The sequence below is a fragment of the Idiotropiscis lumnitzeri genome, chromosome 3 (assembly GCF_059441095.1).
Source record: "Idiotropiscis lumnitzeri isolate Australia: NSW breed Sydney's pygmy pipehorse chromosome 3, RoL_Ilum_1.0, whole genome shotgun sequence".
NCBI classification, from domain to species: domain Eukaryota; kingdom Metazoa; phylum Chordata; class Actinopteri; order Syngnathiformes; family Syngnathidae; genus Idiotropiscis; species Idiotropiscis lumnitzeri.
In genome coordinates, this window is record NC_142393.1 from 6,985,361 (window position 1) to 7,003,444 (window position 18,084).

General features: G+C 40.0%; 2 protein-coding genes across 2 annotated transcripts; one reads left to right on the plus strand and one right to left on the minus strand.

Annotated features, from left to right (window-relative positions):
* On the plus strand, positions 1 to 11,162 carry LOC148339680 (tetraspanin-2-like). The gene is made up of 8 exons (XM_088291788.1): positions 1 to 216; positions 5,224 to 5,326; positions 7,224 to 7,321; positions 7,402 to 7,476; positions 7,563 to 7,646; positions 7,842 to 7,898; positions 8,854 to 8,937; positions 9,029 to 11,162. The coding sequence occupies exons 1-8, from the start codon at positions 148 to 150 to the stop codon at positions 9,092 to 9,094; spliced, it is 636 nt and encodes a 211-aa protein (XP_088147914.1). The 5' UTR covers positions 1 to 147; the 3' UTR covers positions 9,095 to 11,162.
* A 1,460-nt stretch (positions 11,163 to 12,622) lies between these two features.
* Positions 12,623 to 16,640, minus strand: LOC148339681 (mitochondrial glutamate carrier 1-like). Its single transcript, XM_088291068.1, has 9 exons — positions 16,571 to 16,640; positions 15,818 to 15,943; positions 15,589 to 15,644; positions 15,031 to 15,121; positions 14,832 to 14,950; positions 13,640 to 13,835; positions 13,030 to 13,187; positions 12,886 to 12,961; positions 12,623 to 12,782 (listed from the first exon to the last, which is right to left on the minus strand). The coding sequence occupies exons 1-9, from the start codon at positions 16,591 to 16,593 to the stop codon at positions 12,623 to 12,625; spliced, it is 1,005 nt and encodes a 334-aa protein (XP_088147194.1). The 5' UTR covers positions 16,594 to 16,640.
* Between the last annotated feature and the right edge of the window lie 1,444 nt (positions 16,641 to 18,084).

Sequence of the window (18,084 nt, forward strand, 5' to 3'; positions counted from 1 at the left end):
GAGAGAGAGAGGCTGCCATGACAGCGCTTTTTGGTGCACAAGTGTTTTGACTCGCAGGCACTAGTACCCTTGTCATTTTGAACGGAACCAACTCCATCAGTCCTCCCTTAGTCTGTTTTGTGTGGATAAAAGCAAAAGCCAGCTAACATGGGGAAAGTGGAAGGCGGGATGAAATGTGTGAAATATCTCCTGTTTGTGTTCAACTTCATATTTTGGGTAAGTGACCGCGCGAAGGTTGCATTGTTGCACTTGCTGCAGGTGCAGCAAGTGCAGCTGTGACTTGTGCTTGAGATTGTTGACACATAAGTCATATGTTTCCGTCTGCCGCTTGGTGTGCGGTTGGCCGAATTAAGTGCTTGATTTTGCAGTCAGTCTGTCAGTGTGGTTTCCTTCTGTGTAGCTCCGTGAGGGACAGCCAGAGCTTTCTGTTGTTATTTAACTCCTCAAATCAGATTTTCCACCGAAGTAAAAAAGTAGCATTCGTGCCTTTTTTTTTCTCAAGGAAAGAATGAATGAAGAATGGGAGATTGTGGGTCGACTCGGAAATCCAAGTCAGCAGTTGGCGCCGCATGACGTTGTTGACACAAAATGTGGAGTTGATTGATAAAGTCAACGTACATGCATCATCTCCAAGGTGCTCAGACATTTTTAGCACAAATCACTTGAGTGTTCAGAACGAGGCTTGACACTCAGGTGGACATGAAAGGTGTGTGTGTGTGTGTGTGTGTGTGCTTGAGACGCACACACACACGCACACGCACACACCTTTCGTATCCAAATCATAGGGTGGAACTTTTCTTTTCTTTGTACACGTGAGAGCGAGATTTTCCAGCAAGCGTCTGTGGTGAGGCTCAGCGTGAATGGATCCATTGTGACAGCGGGACAATAGCATCACTTCAGCCTGCTGCTCCAGCGCGGATAAGCAGCAGAGCCCTCTCGGCTCCCAAAAGCAGCAACAGCCCCCTCCGGTTGAGTTGCTCTAACCCCGCGTAGAATTAATCTTGTATCTTGACGGGTGTGGCTGATGCAGATAAAAAGGCACACAAACGACGATGGCCAGAAGGCGAATAAGTGAGAGAAGATGAGAGCACACTGAGCGAAAAAGATCATGGGGAGATTGTGAGGGATGTTGGTGTGCGTGTACTCGCTCACATGCCAAAAGAGGGTCAGCCGGAATGAACTTGACCTAGATAACGGCAGAAAATCAGTATGAGGATAAGAGAATGTCATGTGAGCGCATGTGATGACGTCACAGCGCCACGGATATATTTTTTTGCGGGGTCAGTTCTGTGCTCGCTTAACAATAACGATCCAATTCAGCTCCGATTTTTTTCTCTTGTCATTATGATATGTGTGTTGTGTGTTCCATTTAAAGGCTCACAGCTGAAACGCTTGCTGGCATGTCCGGTGTGCGTTGTTCAACAAATGTCCTTTTTAGGCACAGAGTTTAGCCAGAGATATAAACAGCGCAAGATAAACATTGCACAACAGAAATATGCACTTTGAAGCTTCTTTAGGGTAACATTATTTTGATATGTCTGCTTTCTATTAGATTCCTGATTAATTTGGCATATAAATTCACATTTTAATTCCAATGGATGCCTTCTAAATCTGACACAGCAGAGAAGTGCATCGTTTACAACCATTCCAAATATGAATAATAAATTAAAAAAAACAAGTGTGTAAGCTAGCTTGCTAGCTAAGTGCATGCTACCATTGAGCAGTATTTGCTAGTCTCATTTATTATTAGAGTGAATAATGAATGAATAGATTCAGAACATGCCAATAAATATGTTAATGCTTATAAATCCAGGTTAAAAATGATGTTTGTTTCCCATACCTATGATTAAGCTTGTACAATGCATTTTTAAAATAACACCTTTCTAATAAATATTCTTGCCCTCTACACTCTTTAACTAATTTTAGTAAGCTACTTTTTTAAAATTTGATTTTAATAGTTTTAAACCCTTCTTTGTAATTACTTCCCCCAACCGTAAAATATGAGACATATCTGACTAATTTTCATCTACCAAGAAATTTAGATTTGCCCATTTATCACTAATTTAGTAAAAATGAGCGGGATGAATATTTACTTTGCCAGAAGTAAAATAATTACACTTAGTGATATCACACCTCTTTCAAATTAAATCCCGCCTCCTCCCACAGTCACTTTGGAAGGTTCAACAATCAGTACATCGTAAGGTCACGTAAGGTCAGTAGCCAATGCCATGCCCTTATGTGCTCAAACGCCATTGGGCAAAAGTGACTAACGGGCACATGATTAGACGGACTAACTAGAATACAAGCACGGAACCTGAACTTACTTTTCGTCATGAAACCATTGCCAAGAAGAACATCGATGAGGTAAGTGCTAAAAACTAAAGAAGGCAACTCAGCTCTTATTTAGCTCTACTGTTGCAAACGTCCCATTAACAGAAAACAAAATGTCCACAGCAATGACAGAAAATTTATTATAAAATTTATATTACATGTATTTGTTGGATGCAAGTACACATTTTTACATTCTCGATATACTGATAACCATCTATTAAAGAGTAAAAAAATTCTGAATTTTTATCAACCCTTGAACAATGTGGGAAGATTTTTTTTTGGGGGGGGGCAAAAATAAATAAATTGAATATTAATAATGGCAAATTACAGTAGTAATACACAAATGACTTTTTCCAGTAGTTCATGTAATGAACTGAAGTGACACATAACTTTTTTTTTCGTTCATTCATACATCTCATTTCAAAATAAAGCTTTCGCCTTATTTTACAGTCATCACTGTTTTACGAAGAAAAAAAAATTCCACACACTGTCCCTGAATAAGACCACATCCATGTGTCCGTTCAGCATGCGCTCATGGAAATTCCGCTCACAAAAACAGCATTTAACTACAGTTTTAAAAGTTGCCCTTACACCATTAAAGAACTATTTAAAAGAATGGGCCAGACAAGTATACAATTTGTGTTCGCTAGTTACAGGCCACATCTGTCGTGTGCGTCCACAGGCAGGGGAGAAAAGATGATCCTCTGATGGCGAGCGCCCTGCCGTCACTTTTTTTTTATTATCTCATTCATTGTGTTTGTCACTTTCCCTCCTTTTGTGCGCCCAACCCTCAGGAAGACAGTGGGTCTTTGTCCTCTGGGGGAGATTGGGTGGGAGGGCGTGGGACAAGTTGGGGTGGAGTTGTGGGGATACATGGAGGAAAGTCAGGGGGCGGGTGCAGAGATTTAGGATTGAGAGGCGTGGGAGGGGAAGGCTGTCAGGAAGGAAAGTGTTTTGGGGGGGGGAAGCAAGGGGGATATTAGTAGCCGATGGGACTGAGCTGGTATTTCTTCAAACTGGGATAATTTCAGTTTCTTGTGACCCAGAACCGGATAAGTGACAAGGGCGATTCTAGTGGCGCTGATTTGCCAAATTTAAGTATTTTGTACATTTTAACGTCATTTCATTCCCACGTTTATGAACGACTGTACGGTACTATTGTTACATCATTGAAAGGCACAATATTCATCTGAGAAAATCAGTCCGGGAGAGGTGGGAGGGATTTGGTGGAACAAACCATTTTTGAGGCAAGGGGGGCATTGCTGCAATGTTGTTGTTCAAATATTACGTTCCAAGAAAATGTTGTTTATTAATATACTACGAGCAAGTTTTTAAAAAAAGACTTGAATAAACAAATTATCTCTTCAATTTTAAGGGGAGGGGGGCTTTCAATTCAGGGGTGCTCGATCACCCCCCAAAATGGGCTTTAAACCCCCCTGACTCGCGGTAGAGAAAATTTAGATCATGACGCAAAGCGATATGTTGAACCAGAGACAGACACCAAAGATACAAAAAAAAAAAAAAAAAAAGACACCAAAGATACAAATGGAGAACTAACATTTTCCCTTGACTGCACTAAACAGTCGACAGACCACATAAAAAATTGTCATACATCCTGTCAAGAGAATTTCTGAGATATAGGACGTAGTCACACCATGTGACAATCGCTGCTTAATACTCCTTATCTTGTCTCTGTGCACATAAACATGTTTTGAGCCAACGCACAGACTGGATTAACCTCAAAGAGCGTGAGCCTTCACTGACTGATTGTATTGATGCGTCAGGGTTGCAGGCACCGCTGCAATCTCACAGCCGCACTTTGACGTCAGACTCTTCCAGTAAAGCTTCGCACTTTGGGGAGGAGACTTTTATTCAACATATACCGAATGAAGGAAAATGTGAGCAAGCATGAAACCACTTTTCCAAACAAACACGAGAGCCTGGTTTAGCTCAAGGTGCCACACTGCAGCACACAGCCAATTGTAAAGCCAGAGATGGTTTGAAGTGTCGTAAACGCTCTTCTGAATGGAAGCTGTTGGTCAAAAGAGCAGGGCATGACAAATGACAAATACTCAATCGTGCTGTTAGGTCATCATTCAGTTTTGCCCTCACCACAATGACGCTTGTATAGACTACGGTTTAAGTGCAAAGGGTGGAGGGCCCGTCTGGAAACTTCCTGTCATCATTTTCTTTATTTTAGTGGAAAACCACAATTAGCCAGAGTGAAAGAACGAGTCGTCTGTTAAGCAGAAAACATGCCTTCATTTGGAAGACTGTTGCTGGAACAACGCTATATTCCCCGGATAAATATTGCCGTATTTTCCGGACTATAAACTGCTACTTTTTTCCTCGATTTTGAACCATGCGGCTAATACAGCAGTCCGGCTTTTCTGTGGATTTTTCTTTCACCAGTAGGGGGCGCTCTATGGTTCAGAAAATATGCTTAATAAATCTTGAATTTTTTTCCTTGGGTCTGTTCTGTTTTAATTAGCAAAGTTGTTGCCATGTTAAAAGGCACTGTTTTAAGAATCTGTATGTCTTTTTTTTTCTTTCAAAAAGAGTTGCTGCGACTTATGTACAGGTGCACTTTAGAGTCCGGAGAATACGGTAACTGCAAGAAAATATTTTCAAATTACCTTAAGACAGGTCATATGCTTTTCCTCAATGTTACTCTCACCTTTTTGCTTGATTTATTTATTGATTATATAAAAATTGCATTTTCGGTTGTTATAATACAATTTTAGGTAATAAAGAATAATTCATGATAAAAGAATAAATACAATTTGGTCATACAACATATTGGTCCGCATCTATTGTGTGCATTTTGTCATTTGTTTCTAGTTGACTTTGGACATGATGTGATCTTAATCTTTCTGCTACATCCACTCACAGTTGATGGGATCCTTTGTTCTGGCGGTGGGACTGTGGTTACGTTTTGACCCGGAAACTGTGTCCCTGCTCAACGGCGATAAGGCTCCGGACACGTACTTCATTGGTAGGTTGCACAGCACCTTATAAGTTGCGCGTTGTATGTTTACTCTTATCAGTCACTGACCTCTAAAGTCTCCATGTTTGAACCAAAAGCCAAGCTGAGCAATTATTATTATTCCAGTATAAGATTGGAAGATTGGAGTTTAATTCATTCCATAACCATGCTTGTAACTCAAAACAGTTGTATCTCAAATCGTCTTTCCCCATTGTATTGAATTAATATCTTTCTGCCTCCATTCAAAAAGAAATAATATAGTATAAATAATATAGATAAATTATTATAAATAAATTATATACATATATATATATATATATATTTTTATTATTATTATTTTTTTTTTTTTTTTTTAATATTCTGTTCCATTTGTTGATCCCAAAAATGGAGCAAGAGTTACCACTTGGCTGTCACATCCATGTTTTCCTTAAATACTGGTCACAATGTGAGCCACGTGGCTGTCTTCTCATTCTCCGTCTGGAAAGGGGCTTAAAATGTTGCCATTGACATGTTTCCGTGCTCCTCTCAGCTAAAGAACGACATCACTCGGGATATTCCTACCACTGGCTTGTGGTCAAATGCTCAGTGACCACACACAAAAGCCACATGTGCACTAATCTTGGGAACAACGGAAACACATTTACATGGACCGTGGTGATTTTCCCCTGTACTGTTGTGCCGCATGCTCTTTTCCAAAGATGACTGATTACTATACTCTATATATACTTTTTCAAGCTTCAGAAATGAGCATCGTGCACAGAGATGAACTTAGATTTGGGAGTGATGGAGATGTTCAAAACCACTGCATTGAGTCAAACGCTAATGACAAATGACATGACGTGCCGCAATGTAGAGCATTTTGAAATAAATTTCATGAATCATGTGCATCATATTTCACCTCTCAGACATTCATCATCAGCTGTTGGCTCATAAATTCATGAGCGTAGCGTCTGAGGTGAACTAGTCTCAACAATCGCAGTCCGAATCATTACAACATTCGTGTTATTTTGTCTTTGCCAAGCACAAGTGTCTGGCTTCCCAAGCAAAACTTTTCAAAACAGCAAACCGCGGAGAGAGCTGTGAAAGCAGATGTGACAAGTGCGGTCAGAGCTATAGAAGAGAGATGTTCAGCTCCAGAAAGGAGTACACGCTAGCTATGCCCACAGAAGAGACAAGAGTATTTATTTTAACTAGTTATCACAAGAGCACGTAGGACTACCAGCTGCATGAGACAAAAATGCCATTTATAAATATGGACAACATTTGAGAAGTCTAGGCGCATGCGGCCTCTTGTGTGTGTTCCCATGGAGGCATTCACACACAAGAATAACGCAAGCCACTTTGTTGAGAAAAATAGTAACACTACATCCAACTCAGTTTTTGTGCTTCCTAAAGTTCTTTTGTTGCCATCTGAGCCCACATCACCTGAGGCCTCCAGGGGAGTAACCTAGCAACACCCCAGAACAACGCGTTGTCTGCTTCATCCCTTCAGACCCGTTGCAGTACTTTTCCAAACGAGAAGCTTAATAGGAGAACTGGGTGTTGTTATCTCACTCAAACTGATCTTTCTGTGAGGCATTCGATTGGATCGCACTGTGGTTACATGAGAAATAAAACCAACATTTTGTACAGTTGTACATAGTGGTAATGTTGTCTTCACAATCTCAGTCAGCAGTCTCATGTTTGTGCTTCCCCCTGCTGGTAAAAAACAGAATAGCACATGGAATAAGAGCGTTTCCATTTATTTCCCTATTTGAACACTGAGGCGTGAGACAAAACTTTTATTGTTTATTATTCGGCATTCGGAATTCCTCACATGTTTGTGTGTGTGTGTGCGTGTGTGTGTGTGTGTTGCGTGTGTGTGTGCCTAAAGACAAAGTGAAGTAAGTTGTTCCTATTCTCGCAGGCGTGTATATCCTGATCGGAGCTGGCAGTCTGGTGATGTTGGTTGGTTTCTTCGGCTGCTGTGGAGCGGTTCGAGAATCCCAATGTCTGCTGGGTTCAGTGAGTACAAATGTAACATCTGAGCTTGGGTAACATATCGAAATTTTAACCGATTGCTTGTATGTGTGGATCTCGGCTAGTTCTTTGCCTGTCTATTGATCATCTTTGGCGCTGAGGTGGCAGCAGGCGTGTTTGGATTCTTAAACAAAGACAAGGTACATTGAACATTTCATAGCCTGGTTATTTTTGTACTGTTTGTGTAGCGCACACACGTCTGACCCAAACCTTCTCTGTCCTCTAGATAATCGAAGACGTTCAAAACTTCTATGCTACGACCTACAATGAAAATAACAACAGCACGTTGATCATCTCGTACCAGAAAGTAGTAAGTTGATAGATAACGTTTATTGTCACTCGATATCCATACATGTAATTTCTGCTTTTATTTAATTCTATAAATTAATTTATCGAAAGAAACTATAATGATATATTGTCACATTTAAAAAAAAAAAACTAAAATTTTGCTCTTGTTTCTGGCTACTTATTGTATAATTGTAAATCTTTTGCTCTGCATTTTTAGCTCAACTGCTGCGGGACGCTAGCTAACAACTGTCCGGATCAAGAACCAGGAACAAAAGTAAGCTTCTGTTCTTTTGATTTAAAAATTCTACAACCGAGACTCTCTTGTACACTGAACAGATATTTGATCAGACAAGATATTTTAATTCTCTATATTTAAAATGTGGTGATGCTTTGAGATATGACTACGCCGGCTTATGAGTTTTTGAGGGGAAATTTGAGATACAAGCTCTATGGTGGTGGCAAAATCTCAAATGACTTCACAACAATCAACAGTTAAAATAATTAATAAACAATTATTTTAAAAAAAAATCATCACGCTGTTTTGTCACTCCTAGTTTGGGTTTACTAGTGATCGTGCGTCATGACCCACTAGTGATTATGTTTGACTCCTCTCTATTCCACTCTTGGTTTAAAGATGCAGTGGAAATTTAATACATTTCCATTGCGCTCGCCTTAATCTTTGAACGAGAGCACCATCCAGAGGAGTAAAAAAAAAAAATCACACGTGCTACATGAAGCGTCATTTTCCCATCAGTAGAGTCTACTGTCAAACTAAACGATAATTAAATGTTGTGTGTTTAAAACAACCACAAAGGTTTGCCGTATGTACTTCAATTTAGCTTAGCGCTAGCAAAAAATGCAAACCTTAATAGCCAGGCTACGGAATAACATTGGCTATTTCAGTACAAACGGTGCAGCAACACATGCAGACAGACAACAAAGCAACAGTCACAGGCTGTTTTTATCCACTCATTGCTTTTTATTATGTCACCACCGGATGTTTTTATAAAGTAAATATTGTAGAGTGCTATTTTTCGCGTCAAAAAAACAAAACACATTACATTTTATTTCGGATTAAGGGCATTGCAGTTCACTGCAGTGATAGTTGCACAGTGGTCACAGAAAAAATTCAATCATTTCTCAAGGCACCACAGTATTTGTCTTGTACTTTTTGATATTTTTTCACTTGTCATGCACATAGTCGTTGTAACATCATGGACGTTATGCAGGACTGTGAGACCGCTATCAAAGATTTCTTCAACAGTAAACTCTACATCATTGGGTACGTTGGCATCGGCATCGCTGGGGTCATGGTGAGTTTGCCTTTGAGAACCGTTGCCGAAATTCCCTTTATATCTCTCTTGATATTTTTCTTTAAAAAAAAGCTGAATTTTTCTCGAACAGATCATCGGGATGATCTTCAGTATGGTGCTTTGCTGCGCGGTACGTAACAGTAGGGAGGTCATCTGAACGAGTCCAGCAGTGAGCACCCCTCGTTCCACATCTGCCGAGTGATCCGGGGAGCAGCGCGAGATCCCGGATGCTTTCAATGGATCCCCTCCTTTTTATTTTCTCAGACTTTTTATTTCACAACGTCAGAACATGATGACGGGAATTGGGCCAATCCCGTTACAACCAACCTTCTTATATTTCAGATTGTCTGCTCCCGTGGCCATCCGGCAACCGCAAACAAAAACGGAGTCGTTGACCTGGCAGAACATGGTTCAGTTTTTTTTTAATTTAATTTTTTTATCTTTATTGATTAATTACGCTAAACTGAAACACATTTGCCATGAGGGATACCTGATGAGGTTAGTGCATATCCAATCTTTGACGTTAATGTCAGGCATTTTCGTTTTGGGTATAGCATGATTTTGTTTTGTCATGACCTCCACTTTTTATATTCCCCTGTATGATTTTATTTTAAAAAAAGTTATCTGGATTTTTTTTTTTTTTGCGGGATGATTTTTAAACAGAGACAAAACTTTGCAATACAATTTAAATATTTCTGGAGATTTAAAAAAAATAAAATAAATCAACACTACTAGTGGTGAGAATGACATGTACTCATTTGGTTGGACATTTAATCCAGAACCATAAATATAAAATTATTGCCACCCTTCTTTCTAAAAATCTGGACCCTCGTACAAATCCAAAAGTCCTCAATAATGTGACCAAGTTTTTCAGGCTAACAAAAACAGAAGCCTGTTACGTGATAAATTGCACCAGGGTTGAGAAATCCATTCCTCTTGACGACTATCAGCGAATTTGCCCGTTTGTTTCCTTCCCCTCTGTGCTTTAAAAAAACACTAATTGGGGGGGGGGAAACATTTTCATTGTTTGTTCTTATTCTTTCACTTTGCACTCCTTTATGTAAATATCCGACAGTTCTGTTCTTTTTTTTTTTTTTATAGCTGTACATTTTCGTGGCTTGTGTAGATAACGTTTTGGAATAGTTCCAGTCAGCATTCCCGTAAAGAAATAATGGCCAAAACCAGCCTTTCAATGTGCCTTTTCTCAATGACGAGCTTTTTTTTAGCAACAATGTGCTGTCTGGATTTAGAGCGTAGATGATACGATTGTGTCGTTGGACTGCATTTCATTAGCACGTTTTCACCAAGTAGCACACTTTTTTACTATTGGTGTTGTTTTAGTTGTTTCACTCAACTGTGTCTCCTCAGCCTCTTGCTAAGAGGAAAATGTGTTTTAAAACCCTTTTTTTTTTTACCTCTCTTTGATTCTATAAGTAATCAAGCAACGTGGGACATACATGTATGTTACTTATTATTTTAGTAGCAACACAAGCAATGAGATGTGATGAATCAAGGCTTATGTCACCATGTGATCACGGAAGGAAAAATATATAGTTGATCGGCCCTTTGCAGCCAACAGCCTTCACTCTTCCGGACAGACTTTCTTTGTTCATCCATAATTACATTTGTTTGATCAGAGTTCACTGAAAAAAAAAGTTGTCCTTACTTTTTACACTGGGGCACAGTCACAGTCTTGGTAAGATGAAGATTCCTGTGGGGTTGTTTGTTTGTTTGGATATTATTGTCTATAGCAGTGCTTCTCAATTATTTTCTGTTACGCCCCCCCCCAGCAAGAAGAAAAGACCCACGCTCCACCGCAACTATAAATAATTGCATTTTTGTTGCAAAACAAACTACATAAGTTAAGACTCCCTGCGCACAACGGGTAAGGAGAGCGCCACTGCCAACTACTGGAGTGGATGTGCAATTACACTTTATTGTATTACGGCGGGGGGGCATGTTCCCCAGGTTCACCTGCGCCCCCCCAGGGGGGCCCGCCCCACTATTTGAGAAGCACTGGTATATAGTGAAAGAACAGGATGGACAAGCCTGCTTCTCAAAACAGTAAAAGGCAAATACTGTATGGCATAAAATGTTCCCTTTCACAATTGTGCACACCGTGAAGCCTTTTTGGAGTCTGTGTTCATTTATTTTGTTTCCAATCTGGACTTCTCAGGGCGACACAGTTGGTGTTTGAGGTTTAATAAAGCGTCTAGAGTTTGAAACCGTTTCCTTTGTATTATTTTGTGTCGTTGGAAGTTTTTTTTTTTTTTTGATTATTTTTCTGAGATCATTGCATTCCCTTCAGATGTAGCTAGGGGATATAATGATTAATCTACAATTGATTTGATTTAAAATTTGCTTTGATGTGAAAATTTTGATCACAGAAGAATGTCATGCATTTATTTATTTTCATGTTTAGTTCTGCCACTAACAAAACTGATGTAATGTAGTCAAGCCGTCGAAATTAGTAGTTAATTTCAAGTTATTTTTAGTAAACTTCCAAAAACCTACTATTTGTGACAAGGACAAAATGCAGACATTAAAAAATAAAAACATCTTTTGGTTATGAAAAGAGTGATTAATTTTGTTTAAAAAAAAAATCTAATCAAATCAAAATCTGAAACTAAAAATCGAATCAAATTGGGGCTTGGGTGAACCGTCACATCCGTAGGTGTGGAAAAATTAAGTCAGAGCCATTATTTGATTTTTCATCAATAAAATAAGTCGTTTACTGTTGAAATTTTCCATCTCAACATTGGTCCAAATTTTGACGCCACAGACTGACGTGGAATTACGTTTCAATATGATTGATTGAGGAAACCCTCTTGCATGGTATTATTTGGCACACACTCACACGTTTTTAAAATGTGACAGAGGAAGTTTGTGATTCCCACAATCGTGCTAATTTCATACATGAGGTCATAAATGACAGGATTGGATATCCCCCTCAGTTGAGAAAGTACTGTACTAAGTGGAGTGGAAAAGACAGCTGAACACTTGGCTTATGTGAGTGATGTTGCAGAGGCCCCAGGATTACCCAGGCTAGAGTTACTGCAACACTGCAGCATGAGCTTTTCTACGGTCACAAATGTGACCACGGTCGTGCTGCGTGCACATCGGGGTAGGGTGACACTTTGCATCTAAAAGTTTGACAAACAAAACACACCCAGTGCAGAAGTAAATAGTCAATCAGAATTTATTATTCTGTATTTACACGAGTAATTCTAAAATGAATTGAAACATAATGGAACCAAGGTTGTCCTGTGGTTGAAAAAGTTCAAATGTTTGAAATGGGAACAGTCTCAAAGTTGGTTACATTTTTTTTCCTCATTTTTGAGAAAATATTGAATATCTACAAGACATATGTACAGTGGTATAATTCCTAATTTCATCATTATATAAATGGTGTTGGCTCATGACAATCAAGGCGGAGTCACGCGTCAAAGAGAAAGTGAGTCAAGTGAGCAATTTTCTTGCATTTGGGCAAAGCCTCTAAATCTTTGTGTTGACGTACCGTGTGTCTCATTACGGATTTGTCTATTGGGTATTCCAACGGAGGACTTTTTTGTGTGGCTTTTTGTTCAGCTCCAGTGGAAACCACAACAGGCATCTTTCCCCTTCCAAATTGGGCCTCCTAACCTCTTCCCCGTTTATTAACAGGATGCCAGAAATGCCAACCTATCTATGCGGAATAGATGCTATAAGGTGTGTAACCAAGCAGCATCTCTCCAACTCCTACAAAGTACATAACCTGGACGATGCCAAAGAGAGGGGCGATGACAAGGGCCCGGCAACTGGCCCCTTTGAGAAAAGCAGATGGACCCTCTTTTCTCATGATTTTTCTGCAATGAAAAGAAATGTAAATATTTCTTGTCACCTTAGGTGCAATCTGCGAAATTAATTAGGATTCACCTCACACTGAAAAGTAAGATACGCCCAGTTTACCTGACACAGTCGACCACGCCATTGTAAGTTTCTTCGTGGGTTCCCTTTTTCAGGGATTGTAGTCTCGTTTTGACCACTAAACGAGAGAAATGCAATCAATCCGAGTTTGGCGTGGCCACATTTCTTTGAATGCCAAACACTGACCATCACAAGGGCTGACCGCCACGGCTGCAACGGATCCAGCCAAGCATCCAGAAACAAAGGACCAATAGAAGGGCACGGATGGGTTTTCTGATGAATGCTGACCGAGTTGGTGCAAGTGTGCAAAAAGAGGAAAGTAGACAACCGAGAAGGGAATGTCCCTAAAGAGTCGACAAACAAACGTGTTAAGCAGGAGTCTTCAATCCTGTTCCTTGAGCCTGTTTTCCATCTGTGCCTGCTGCAAAACACATGATCAGGATTGTTATCCAGCTTCTGCAGACCTTGCTGATCATCTGATCATTTGAATCAAGTGTGCATGACACCGTCCCTCGAGGCACAGGATTGGTGTTAGGCAGCGGTCTTCAATCCTGTTCCTCGAGGGCCGGTGTCCTGCAGGTTTTCCATCTCTCCCGGCTGCAACACAGCTGATTGAAATGATCAGATAATCAGCAAGGTCTGTAGAAACTAGATAACGATCATCGCTCAGGTGTGTTGCACCAGGGAGAGGTGGAAAACGGGCAGGACACCGGCCCTCGAGGAACAGGATTGAAGACCCCTGGTGTTAGGCATCAAAGGTGAACCAGGTTCAAGTGTGCCTTAAGCGCAGTCTCACCGCATTAATGTGGCCCCGAGTCCTCTGTACAAGCCTGTGACACCTTTGGTCTTCAGCAGGTCTCTGGTGATCTGTGTGGCTGATGCTGTCCTGACCTGAGGCGCAGGACTTGCGTTGTAGGAACGACTCAGGACAGCACTGGTCCCGCCCACCTTTAGAGTTGCTACCACACTGGGCATCACCCGCTGTTGTGCCGCTGGTGGAGGATGCAGGTGTTATGTCATCCAATTGTATACTTTTCAATTTCTTCTTAGTCCTCATTCCATCGAGGTGCAACTGATGTCATGCTAATGAAATCGTAATGGAATTCTTATACTTCGGCTTGTGCGATGTTACAGACTGGAGATCCGTAAGATTTACCGTAGATTTATCTTTCTTTCCCTGCAGCACTTAGAAACAGTAATCCATGCCTTTGTTACATCTCGGCTAGATTACTGTAATGCACTTTATTTTGGAGTCAGCCAGTCGTCCCTCAAGCGTCTCCAACTGGTCCAAAATGTTGCTGCTCACCTTTTAACTGAAGCTCGGAAGAGGGAGCACATAACCCCGATATTGGCCTCTATTCACTGGCTCTCACTGCACTTAAGAGTTCATTTATACTTCTGCTGTTTCTCTTTAAATCTTTAAATGGCCTCCAATTTACCTCTATGAGCTCCTTCACCCCTAAACACCAAATGCGACTGGAGGTGCCGAGGACTAAGCAAAGCCTTAGAGGGGATGGCGCCTTTTCTGTTGTTGCTCCTTCCCTACGAAATTAAATTTTAGGCAAGCCCCGTCCCTGTCCACTTTTAAATCTTGTTTGAAGACATATTTTTATTCTTTAGTTTCCGACTCAACATGAGACTGCCACTATTCTGTTGTGTTTCCTGGTATCTACTTTATATGTATTTTAATTTGTGTTCTAATTTAAAATTTAAATATTAAAGTGCTTTGTTACAGCTCCAGTTATATAAATAACGTTTTATTGTATTGTATTGTAAAACTCCTGTTTTATTTATCGGTTTAGATGATATAAATTCAGAGTTTAAGAAATGCAGTTCATATAGTTCCCAAAACATGAAAAGTTGGATATGTTGAAAAGCCACAGGTGTGTTGACGTTGTGTTTTCTTACTGATTTACAGTGCAGCATAAACTAACATGTTAATATTTAGTAATGGATAAAATAGCCTTAAATATTACTGACAAGCTCACCGAGCCTTCCGGCATCCTGGAGCTGGATCTTGAGCATCTCCATGGGCGTCGTGACAATCACCTGGCACATCCCCGCACAGCATCCCGCCAACATCTCCTTAAACACCGTCAGCTTACCACTGACGACACGTGCGCATAGAAGTGACGTTTAAACCAGCAGGGGAAGCGAGATCCAGTCTTTGTCTGGTGGACTACTCACCCGTCTTTGCTGAGCTGGTGACGAAAGAAGTCGTTGGCGGCGAGTTTAATGGCCTTCTCAGGAGTCACTAAGGTGAGATTGACAGCAGCGCCTACAACGTGGATTTTATTAGAATCATTCGCAAAGAGCAATAATTATACTTGACAACTATGATGAACAGGGCATAGAAAAAGTCTACACACCCCTGTTAAATTATATGTTGATGCAGTTGAAGTGTGTTGACCTTTTACAGTGTGTCCACTGCGCACATCATAATTTATTTTGTTTCATTTCTGATCTCAAATTGAATGTTTTCCAACCTAAGGTTTACTGTACATCTAACAAGTGGAATCATTATCTGAACCCTTACATGGAATTTGTTGACGTCTGTATCAATGACAGTGGCGCTATAACATTACCAAAACTTAAAGTGCTGGTTACGTAGGCTATCGTTAATGAGACGAAAATATTTCTCGGAGTAAAAGAGTAATCCACACAAACTCGAGTCCAAGGATGTATTCATCATCGTAAATATGTTGACTTATAGGTACTTATTATGAACATTTAAATAAAGCTCACCTCTATACATGCCAAAGTAACCCTCGGATTTTACCGTCTTTATAAGACAGTCCGTCCTAGGAGAAAGAATTTATTAATTTTGGTAACGCTCTGAGAGTGATCGCTGTTGATTAAAATCAATTTGATTATTTTCATTTCATGCTTCTTTTAGCTGACTTGACTTGAAAATTAAATATCGGCTCAAAACCTTGTTTGTGTGTATTCATGCACATCAAGAGGTGGTTCTTACATATTCTTATACAGTTGATGCCCGCTTTGTTGGTTTTGCAGGCGTGTCTTGGCCAGGTCGACTGGGAATACGCAGGTGACTCCCACCATGCCTGCAATTCCTCCATTAATCAGTTTGGCTGGCAAGCTGGACTCAGAAGAAGTCAAACACAAATGCATGTAGCGATGATTGCTGCTCTTATTACACGTTAATAGACCAAAAAGTTTCACTTTGGTTTCACTGGACCAGAACAAAATCTCCCTAACGCTTTTCCTGTTATGAACAGGAAAGGCTTAATGAGACATCTGATATTTGGTTGGGTTTAATTTTAAAAAAAAATTTAAAAAAACTTTAAACGGTGTTTATTATAATAATTTTATTTCGTAAGTTGATTTAGTTTTTGTTTATTTATCTCGATAAGATAAATACAGCAAAAAATCAAACAAGTTGTTCATGATTTATCGCCGTCTCATCTTTTATATCACAAAAACTTGGCATTCGAACAGAACCTTTTATAGCCGCTGTATGTATGGCTTAAGGTTCGCCACGGTTATATAACAGAATGTAATGAACAAATAAGTACAACCACTTGGAAAAACAACTGAGATCATTTGTGATTTCATTGGACATACTTTAAAGTTAGTATTAGTCACTTCAAAATTGAAACAAAAGGTAAGGGAAATTTACTTGGCAGATATAAATATATATATATATATATATATATATATATATATATATATATATATATATATTGAAAGCAGGTTCCCCTCCTACCTCATCTGCTGTTGGTGAGCCATGGTTTTGGGTTGTTGTGGGTGCAAAAGCACAACGATGAGCTGCTGAGGGTCGCAGAGAGGCGCCGAGCAAGGCAAGAGCAAAGAGCCGCTCAGGGTTGTATATATAGACAAGTCCGACACAGCGGCTCAAGTGATAAATTCCGCTCACATCACTCCTCGCCCCCCTGCAATGCTAGCCAAGAAATGGAGCCTGGATAGTCATTGGCCTGCCAAAACCACAAACCACAATCAGAAAAGCCATCAGGGATGTATTACATATAGCTGCCGATATACTTTTCTTGATCTCAAAACAGTAACTCCTATTTTAAAATTATATTAAAATGTCTTGTCGACAATTCTATTCTAAGAAGTGAAAGCAATCATCAGGCCATAGCAGGCCCATAACAAGAGTGTCAGATGACCCGTTGGTGTCACTTTCTCCTTGTAAATTTTAACCACTGCCACATGGAATGAAAGAAAGAAAGGCCAACATGTGCCTGACGCAATATTGTGAAGACATTTAGTGGCCAGGACAGGAATCTAACAGTAGTTTCCAACAACTGTGTGCTACATCCACCGGTGAATGTTTTGGCCGGAAACAGTATTACAAGAACCACCGTTACTTGTTTAACTACAGTTCTGTGTAACATGGTCATTACTCATAATGTCACTTTTCTCAACATGAAATAGCTTCTCAGTAGTGAAGCTACTTTAATATCCACTGAAGCTCGATTTCTCCTGACAATTCCAAACCTTCCATGCATCTCGTCCATTTGTCATCGCGGACCGAGCTGCCCCACACAGTGTTAAAAAAGATGGTCATGAATGGTCTGATAATTCAGCATCACTGGAGACAAAAAGCGTAGCGCTGGAGACAATGGCAAAGGAGGGGACAGAGATGTGGATGTCTCTTGAATCAAATTTACATTAGCCTATTTATGGAGTCTTCACAGTCACAGAAAAGTTATATGTTCCAATTTTTATTGTGCAACAGCAAAAGGAAGCTCCTGTCAACCCAAAATATTCAGGGCCCACATTCAGGTATTTATTGAAGTTAACACAAAAATAGCTAAGCTAGTGGTCACAACAGCTCGCTAACATTGCACTAGCGACATGTTTTTGTTAGCAGTAGAATTAAACTGGATATGTGAGTGTCTCTACAAAACCAAATTGTTCCGATTTATTTAAATAATTATTTAACACTTGACAACTTGGGGGGAAAAACGCTCAGTTTCATTGAGGAGAATGATGACCACGTCTGAAGCTAGTACTCACTGAGTAGTGTCAATGACGCAAAGCTTCGCATAATGTGCAATGACTTTTAGCTTATCTCACTACATTTACCAACTAAGTTTTCCAACACACTTTCAAGGCCTTCTCTGCTGGCCTAACATAATCAAGAAAAAATTATCATATTCTTCACATTGATGTGATATATCCTCGCGTTGTATTTTTAGGTGAGAGTTTTTATCCAATCAGAATTCCGCTAGCTCGTGTTGCCAGGCAGGTTTC